Below are 10427 nucleotides of genomic sequence, written 5' to 3'. Positions count from 1 at the left end.
GTTGCTTCGTCTCTTTTGGCGCGTGATGCGCGTGAACCATTTTTGGACAGAATTGTCACCAGTGATGAAAAACTGATTCTCTATGCGAATATTAAACGCCAAAAACAATGGCTCAGTCCTAGACAATAACCACTTCCAACTCCAAAACTTTGACTCCATCTGCAGAAAGTGATGCTTTGCATTTGGTGAGACATCAAAGGAGTAATTAATTTCGAACTCCTCAATTCACAGGGAACTGTTAATGCAGAGATCTATAGTCAGCAACTAGAACGCCCTTCACTCGTCAATCGGAAAGGTGTTCTTCTCCACCACAATGCACGTCCACATGTGGCACGTTTGATGCAACACAAGATTATGAAGTTGGGTTGGGAAGTTCTCCCTCACCCACCCTATTCTCCAGATATGGCACCATCAGAATACTATATTTTTCTTTCGCTGCAACACAGTCTTAATGGGAAAACGTATGCAAATGTGGAAGGTGTTAAAGAGGATATCGGCATGTTTTTTTCTTCAAAGCTAAGGGATTTCTTTAATCAGGACATTATTTCATTTAATAAATATTTTGTTTTGATATATTGTTCGTTTTTTTTTTACCTAAACAAAAGAAACATTAATTTCTTGACGACCTAATATTAAGAAGAAGTTATTTCTTTGATATGGGAACAGCCTAAGGATTTTTTGGTTGAAGTTAAACACAAAACTGCACAATAGGCTTATCTGTGCTCTGCCCACCACAGGTAACGAAACCAGGTTTTTAGCGTTGTAAGTCCGCAGACATATTGCTGTGCCAAGGGAATTGAGATAATTATGCAAACTGCATAAATACTAAGCTTTCAGATGCAACATTTTTGAATGTCGCAAATTAATCAGTTTGCGTTCATATAACTGCAATATATGCAACAGCTGCACCCATGAAAGAAACCAGAAGATGGAATTAAGAGTATTGATTAATAAGTATAAAAACAGGAAATCACAAGATAAGTAAAAATTTCCTTTCAGAAAGCTGTATAACGAATGTTTTTCGAATAAAAAAAAGAACAAACAATTCAAATTTAACAAATTGTATTCGGGTTTTTTAAATAGTGTATGCCTGCAAACACGTATGATTTAAGCTTATTTTTGAGCATCGTATGAAAACAGTTTGTAGATATATGTTATAATCCATAATAACTGCACGATGAAAATTTTACCAAAATAAATTGTAACTCATTCTTCATTCACTCTAATCCTTTTTCTTTTCAGAAGTTGAATCAAAACAACAATATTTTTTAGTAAAGCCATCTGATACAGAAGTTATTGAAGGTCTTACTGCCATGCTCCAATGCCGGATAAATAATCTGGCAGGAGCAGTGCAATGGAGTAAAGATGGCTTCCTTTTGGGTAAGTGTATTTTGTATGTAAATTTATCAAAGCAAAACATATTTATACGTTTTATTATAAATATTCTATGGAAGCAAAATGTAATGAAAATATTATTTTATAATATCAATTCATTCTTTATGATTTGTCAAATATGCATGCATATTAGGGAAAACATAGAATCAAAACAACTGCTTTAGGAATAATAAATATAATGGCTTTGTAATTTAATTTCAATGTAATTTTAATTGTAAAAACTTTCCTTACTAACAAGTACGCAGAGGATTATGATTGATGCAAAATATAAGTTGTCAAACCTTTGTTCTTTTTTATTACTTTTACCAAGAGAGAGAACCATATAAACTACTTAACATATGTAATTGAACATATAGGCAAATAAGAGATCACAGTGATCACTATCATAATATGAGATAGCAAAGACCAAACCCCAAATCATTGTTGGTGTACTGTAATACATGGTTTTAGATATATTCTGACACCTATGTATTGCATTTTGTCATCAGTATTGGTTGAAACATTAGATTGGTTAAGATAACTGGAAGGCTGTAGTATATCCTTTCGAATAAATCTCTTTATACAGTTTACATGTTGCATACTTGGCTATGGAGAGGCGATTTCAAAACATTTATATTGCTTCGTTGAAACTAGTTTTGAAACGGGGATCATTATTCTATTGTTATGTTATATTTCTCTATTGAACAGGAAATTCGTCACAAACAAATCCCACGCTGAATGTACACTATTAAAAAAAAAGATATTTTGACAATTCAAGTAATTGTAAGATATAATGATAGAAAACACAATAAGAAAATATAATCCAAAGCAGTAAGTTCACTGGATTACAACGTTAAAACACGGGGTTCGATTCTCTTTGTTCGTCAGAGCGCAGATAGCCAATTCTGTTTCTCTTTGATAAAACAAACAAACAAAATCTTAGGAATTGTGTTACCCAATAGGCTAAGTTTTTGGATATGGATTAGAATAAGCTATACTAGAGAAACTTTACTTATATTATTTAGCTAAGTGTTTTCAGTCAACTTGAAATCCAGGGATGATGTAGAATTTGCAAAATAATAAGTTACAGTATTGAAATATGTCTTTAATTTAAAAATTAACAACATTGACTTTTCTTTCAAGGCTAACAGTTTTTAAAAACCGAAAAAAAGATAATAATTTAGAGGTTGGCATGTAAATGAATGATAATCGGAGCTACCACCCCAATGTAACCCCCCCCCCAAAAGTTTTCTTTATGTTTGATATACAGCACTCACGATTGAGGTGCTCTCTTTTCTGCACTAAGACCCAAATTTGGTAATTAATTTCTAAATTAGGTAATACTCCCGCGTTAATGGATTTTTATTAAGTAAAACATTGCAGAGCTTTCTTAGAGGTTGTGTATAATTATATATCAGAACAGCTTTAAATTACTCACATTTATGTGTAACACGGCTCACAGACCACTCAGATGGTACTTGTACATATATGTTCACATTTAATGTAGGAGAGTCACTTTCTTTAGCTAATAAAATTACTAACAGCTATTTCATTCTATACTTATGAGGCCAAAAGAATATATGATTTTTAAGAAAACGCTTAAATAACGTGTTGGTATTGCAATGGATGGTCGCTAACCATTTGCCTGGTTTTACAAAAATGTTATCTTATTATTATTAGATCAAACCATTTGTGTATACAAAAGCGTATTATGATAATACAATAGAAAATTCACCAGCAGCGATTTTTAATAATTTTATGTCAACTTTTTGTTCATTTAACAAAAGTGATCACGTATTTTTCGAAAGAAGAAACAAAACTATCATTTCCTGCTCTAAAATTTATTTTCTAAAAAATAAATATTGTGTTATTATAATATGATAGTATTATAGTAGTAAACACAGTAAAAGAAAAATATATTTATTAACTAAGATGCAGAACTATTAGTGATTATCAATATATTGTGGAGAGAAACGTAAACACAAAAAATTCCAAACGAGCAGACTTGTCGAATAACCTTTACCTGAACCAATATCAGGTTTTTACTTCCGTTCTTAAGCTTAAACGTTTCTGAGAGAGATATGTCTGTCTTTTGTTTCTTTGCGTGAATTGGATGTAACTCTATTGTAATTGTTTATAAAACAAGTGATAACACAGGCACGCGAATTTAAACTTAATAAAAGTTGTTTTGGTTTCAATAACGGATTTGCCATAACTCAGCTACGCAGATTTTGAAAATGATATTCATATTTTTTCTATCACATAAGGATTTTTTATAAATCGGGAAGAGAAAAAAAAAACTCTTACTTAGATCAAATTATTATTTCGTTTACCACAATGAACATTTCTTTATTATTAACGTGTGTTTCTCGTTGGTTCTAGAACGATAGATAAGATTCTCACATCGCGATTGGTCTAGAGAAATCTATAGCCAGTGGTTGTCAACATTTTAAGCATAACAAAATGCGACCCGATTTCAATGAAAATGATTCACTTATGTAAAAGTACATATGGCTTTTATAAAACATATGCACGCGATGGAGAAAAATTTATACCATTTTCGGATTTAGCGTACAGGAATTACTGTATAACATGTAAAAATTTCTAGGCAATGAAACTATCGCAGGCCTGTGTTATTATTGAAATCCAAATGCCACAAGAAGTACTTACGGTAAGGCTATGTGACCGGGCAACCGAATATCAAGCAGTCTCTAAGATCAAGTAATTCTAATTAATTATTAGTGACATTTTTATATTAGATATTAATTAATTTGTATCCTATGTTTCCGTTGTTAACTATTTGAAAAGTTCCAAAAAGTATATACACGTCTTGCTGATTTTTATTCTAGGTTGACTGAGTGTGTTATGTGTTAGGTGTATCTAGAAGTATTCTTTTATCTTTGTTCTCTGGCGTATGGTTCATATTCGATTATTTTCTTATTTTTTCCATTTTATTCTATGTTCTTCTGACAAGAGAGGCTATTGCTGATACATTGCTGTTGTAAATTATTGTATGGTTATTATGATTCTGGATTCGTACTTCTGTTGGCCTCTTTGTTTATATAATGTATCAGAGTCCACATTCACAATGAATGTTGTAAATGGTGTTTTCCTCTTTCTTGGGGCGATTGTGTACAGACGAGTTATTTATCCTTACCTGTGAGTTACTTGTAAACTCTTGAGATACATAAGTTATGTGTCTTGGTAAACATTACGTCTACGAATGGGAATTCGTTATATTTTTTTCTATTTTTATTGTGAATTGTGTCGCTGAATACCTACCGCTTGTTCAGGTGGTTTATTAATTCTTAGGTTTAGCATGAAAAATACTAACTAATTAATAATAGGACTTAAGTGACCGTACAGGATTCTAATCATGAAATAACAAGAGGGGTTTATAATTTGAATCATGGTTTCTTTTTAAGTTCAAAGTAAATATAAGTTTCATATCTCATTTTACGATTTAAGAAATTACTCTTGAGCTCACATGAGTAAAAACCCATATAACCTATTAAGAACTAAGAACCTCATTGCACCTGTTAACTAATTTTTCGTTAGGAATAGCACCAACAGTAATTATGTTGCGTTATTGATGGTATTGATGGTTATTGATGGTTACTGATAACAGTTAAATTAGTTTTTCTAGCATCTGGTTCCGAATAAAACAATTTCGTAAAGAAACTTACACGTTGAGTAACTGGTAGCTGTTTCTACAACAGGTAATATACGTTTCCCATTACGATTGCTGTATTATATTTTGTTGGTGAAAGAGGTTACCAGGAAAATTATTCCTTTCCTTTTGCAATAACTAACTTACACAACTAGGTACGCACTTTGCGAGTAATTTAAAACACATGCTACAACAAAACACTATTCACTGACAATATAATCTGTACGGGAGCTAAGTGCTAAAAGTCATGTCGTTACTGCATCATAAAATTATATAGCAAATGAAATAGGTGACGTCTATAGGCGGTTTTTTTTAAGCTTTAATATATTCGGAATTTTAATATTTGCTTCTTCAAACGAACTGGTCTAATACAGTTTCCTCTAAATTTTCCGCAGGCTGGATGTTCTGTTTTCTAAGTACTAGATCATTTCAGTTAGTAAATGTTATAAGAATTGGTATATTCTTACCAATATATAAGTTATTCAATTGTTATTCTGACAATGATAATCTTTGGTGGCGTGATTTTGTATTGCGTATAATGTATCAACATATATTATCTCTATTTTTAATGTGCTCTTATGCATTATCTAAATATTTCAAGTCAGTTATTACTTATATGGCACATATTTCAAGTCAGTTACTACTTATATGGCACATATTTCAAGTCAGTTACTATTTATATGACACATATTTCATTCCAAACATGCCAAACTTTACTTACGTCTAGATACTCACTTCTAGTCCATTCCTGACGTTTGCGATTTTATTTTTAATTATTTGCAAAAAGTTACACAAAGGGCTATTTCTCTGTCTATCGCGAGGAATCTAGCCCCGGATATTAGCGTTGTGAGTCAATATAAACTTGCTACTGCCCCCTAGGGACTATTTTTCAAAAATACATATTGTTAAAAAAGGTAGCTATGCTTAACTTTTAATCACTTAAATTATGATTACGAATGTTTTACTAGTTTTAATGTACTTATGCTAAAGTATGGTAAATTTCGCATCAACCAGTATGACCTTTGGAGACATAAACTGCTTAAATCATTCTTTAAATTAAGGAAGTTAGGCCCTGATAGCGAAACAAAAAAGCGAATAGGCTGAGAAATATATATTTTAAAACAATTTAGGAAGTTTTGCGCAAATTTGAAAAAAAAAGAAACAATTTTTTCTCTTTAACTAATATATTGACAGCTGAAAGTTAACCAAGTGAGTCCACAAAAATCGGTTGCAGAATATCTGTGAAAGCACGACACTTACTTATAAAGGACAAATAATACGGTTATGTCGTGTCTGGAATACTTAGGTGGTAGACAGTCCACATTTGTACGTTTTTGTTAAATATATGTCGTATTTTTGTGTAAAATTGTATACCGATAAAATTTGTACTTTGTAGCAAAAAAGGTTAAATATATTTTGTTTACAAATGTAGGATTATTTTTGAGGTTAGTAATATAATCTGGACAAAATATGGATATCATAATTACTAGTTGTCGCTCCATATAATTATTATACATATATTTGTGGAAGAAAAAACAAAATGGCCAAATATATTTATCATAGATTCACGAACACCTTAATACATAAGCACTTAAAACCACAAAATAAATGATCCATAATATAATTACTCTATGAAATTTGGTTACTGAATGCTTCATGAAAAATCGAGACGAAACTCTCAACATGAAATACTGAGAGCTGGTATAAAATAAAATAATTGTAACTTTGTGTATCCTTTATACTATACAGATATTCTTTAGTGAATTATTTATTTAGGTTCCGTTTGTTAATCACCACCAAATTGGACGTTTATTTACATTGGACAATCACAACAAAATTGATAATAAAGGTTTCCCTGCACCCCTTTTTTTTCTCCCTAATGCTTAAAATTTTTGGTATTCATGATCCATCACCCTCTTTAAACACTACATTATTTCAAGACCAAGATTAAAAAGTCATAGCAGTATGTTGAAGTCTATGGATAAGGATATAGATCCATGGGCATGCTACAACATTTTTCGTAAATAGTAGAATAACATATTTATTTGTAGAAAACAAACTTAACTCTTAGATAAAGGTTTAATAAATTGAAAATGAAATAAAATCCAAGTAATGTTTCTGGTATTAAACCTGGGCAATCAGAGTTTAGTGAGATAATTTATTTTATTCAAACGCAAAAGAGGACCGAAATTCAATGAAACTTCTTTCTTTCTTTTTTTGGTCTGGTTTGTTTCAACAATACCCACCGTCAACTTTTGGACTACTCTAATCGTAGAGTGGAATTTGACTGCTAACCTTATAATGCACCCACGGCTCCGAAGTGTGAAACGCGATTTTTCCAGCAATTGAACTGGAACCATTGACCCTCAGATCCGGGTCCTGCATACTATGCCACGCCCGGCATATGAAATATCTCATTTGTGTCTTTTAATTACAGAAGTCATCATTTGCGGCGAATACTACATGTCTCCGCCACGCAATCCCAATATGGCCAGTTTTGACACCATAAAAATCTGGTAAAACACAGAAATTCGAAAACTATCTATATTACTACTTGGGAAATGCAAGAAAGCATTTTCGTACCAATTCCCATACACATGATTAGATTATGAAAATCCCAAATTGTGCTTTCCTAGCTGAAAAATTGAGCAAAAGACAAAGATTGTCTATACCTGTTTGGAACCTGCGAAAGGTATCTTTCTACTAAATCCCACGAGAAATGGACCAAAAACCTAAAATTATGCTTTTTGTGACCTTTTGACCTCCTAAAATGCTAAAGATGGGCATATCCCACATTTTTCTGGTTATATATATGAATAAGACCTGTAGAAAAGTATCTTTGTACCAAACTTCATGTAAACTGGTCAAAATATGGTCGAGTAACTGAAGAAAATCCTCAAAATTATGCTTTTTTTTGTAAGTTCTGTCTTCCCTTAAAATTACTGAAAATGGGCACATCCAACGTTTTTGTATGTCAATGTGTTGGATGCTTGAAAATATGTAATTGTGCCAATTTTCATTTTGATTACCGTAAGTAGGAGAGCATAGAAACGCAAGATATAATTTTTGGATTGTTTGACCTTTGACCCCATAAAATCCTTAAAAAAATCTGAATCAAGAAAAAATGAAAAGGGTTCAAGAGTGTATTGGATCAAGGTATATCTCTACTAAGTCTCAAGTCAATCCGCCGAGAAATGAAAGAATGGGGTCGATTGTAAAGTGTTTGGAAGAAGAAGAAACAACAGAAAAACAGCATGTCTCTCTGCTGAAACATAATAGAAACGGACCATTGTAATGATATTAACAATAACTTATAAAGTGCGACTGTCACTTTAATGCATAGATGAAACTACAAATTATCTTTTGAAATTTCAAAAGAACCTTTAAAAAATTTCGAGCAAATAGCTGAGCAGGATATAGTTTCGTTTCACATTTTACAAACTTTGTATCTATAGTAAGTCTATAGAATTACTCAGATGTTACACATTCTTAACCAATTATCTCAATCAAAGCTTATGAACAATTTTCACACTTTATAAACAGTACATATTTTGACAAATTTAATGGTTGTCATTTTAAATCTATTAATAACAGTATTTATAAAATGCCCAATCACATTCCTAAACCTAATTAAGCAGAAATTCTGAAGGAAGATTTTCTTCAAGTAGGGAATTACGTTGTTAGTAATATGAAATTGCAATTAAATTTGGAAAAAGATTTGTAAGGTGTATTAAGTATCTCTTTTACGCATAAAAATTTTGTTTTCCAGAACATATAAAGCTTTTCATTGCCACAGTTTACGGCCTCGTTAGAATTTCAAGATATACTAATACATTAGTAACAGTAATGCTCCAAGCCAAAACTCGAAACAATATCAGTACTGCTATACTTAATAAAACATGATAATAATTCGCTTCTCAAGTAAAAGATTAAAACAGAAACTAATTGGTGAGCTCTAACAAAAGACTGGATATGAAGGCTCATCTCTCCGTGATGGTTGACTATAAAAATACACTCTAAAGTGACAACAGAATGTAACACGCGACGGATAGGATAACCGAGTATATATACTGCAAGGCTAAACACGTCCAAGTCGAAGCCTTTTAGTTTGAAAATTATTAGTTGTGATGTTATCCTTCAAGGTTCATAAAAGCATGGGGATAGTAATATATTTCACCTTGGTATTTACTGCAGACTATTATGTCTTTTATTTTAATGACTAGTATTTTTAACCATCATATTCACAAATAAAATAGACAGGCGCGCGCTCACACACAGACACATTCTTATGTAAAGTCTCGTTTGAATAAATCTAAACTACACTTGGATTAAACCAGGGATCTTATGTAGCTAAGATGCAAGAACTAAATTTTGTCCTATAGAGATTAGAATATTGTACGACTTACCTCAAAATGTATTAGACATTTTAGCTGTGAAAAAAAAGCTTAAGATTTCCTTTTTATTTTGGAAAGACAACGTTATCTGGATCGGTGTGCAAGTTATTAGAGAAAATATTCATTCTGTGTTAATTTAAAAATACCTCTACACAGGCGTGCGCTCACACACAGACACATTCTTATGTAAAGTCTCGTTTGAATAGCTTGATAAATCTAAACTACACTTGGATTAAACCAAGGATGTAGCCAAGATGGATCACTTTCTTTGTTTGCAAGTGCAGTGAAATTTTTACCTCAGCTGGTTTGATAGCTTTTACCAAACAGCCTATTTAGCCTCATTTAATGAAAAGTTCAGGAATTTATAGCTCACAATCAAGGATATTTTTTATTTCGCTTTGATAATAGATCATATCGTCGGGTGAAATAATTTAATATCTATGTACAGTTCACGTTTTAATGCGCATTAGTTCAAATAAGTAAAATAAGTGATGAGAGTTTAAATATATACCTATGATATCACTACACTTGAACATAATAGAGGAAGTGGCGTTATATACAACCATTTGAAAGTTATAAATAGGGATATGTATTTGCAGGTTTGTCAGTAATAAAGTACACTAATAACACTTATGAATACAAACAAGTGATTTAGTGTATAAATTTTTCATGCATAAGATTAACTAAACAGTTAAGCATTCATTCTCATACAAAGCTGATAATTACTGCGTATAGAACACTTTACAAATGCTTTAACTTTATAATCTTATGATAAAATTTCCTAACAGAATTAGAAAAAAAAATTATGTTTTAGAACGTGGGGCAATCTTACCTTCATGTAGAGGGATGGTTAGACTGAAACCATATTTGAAACATTTTTCTGCTCGACAATTGGGGATCTTTTATACTCCATACATATTAGGTCGTCAAGAAATTAATGTCGCTTTTTTAGATGAAAAAACCCGAACAACTTATATATCAAAACAAAA

The 10427-nt window shown here is 31.6% G+C and overlaps 1 protein-coding gene across 1 annotated transcript in view; it reads left to right on the top strand.

The window, feature by feature from the left end:
• LOC106457838 (nephrin-like) overlaps positions 1-10427 on the top strand; it is a 154752-nt gene that overhangs the window by 67917 nt on the left and 76408 nt on the right. Inside the window, exon 2 of the mRNA XM_022384119.1 lies at positions 1243-1380. Within this exon, the coding sequence (XP_022239827.1) occupies positions 1243-1380 (138 nt within the window). The remainder of the gene's footprint in view (positions 1-1242; positions 1381-10427) is intronic.

This window comes from Limulus polyphemus, unplaced genomic scaffold, assembly GCF_000517525.1.
Source record: "Limulus polyphemus unplaced genomic scaffold, Limulus_polyphemus-2.1.2 Scaffold19, whole genome shotgun sequence".
NCBI lineage: Eukaryota > Metazoa > Arthropoda > Merostomata > Xiphosura > Limulidae > Limulus > Limulus polyphemus.
Note: the sequence above shows the minus strand (reverse complement) of the source record. Positions and strands in the feature narration are given on the sequence as shown.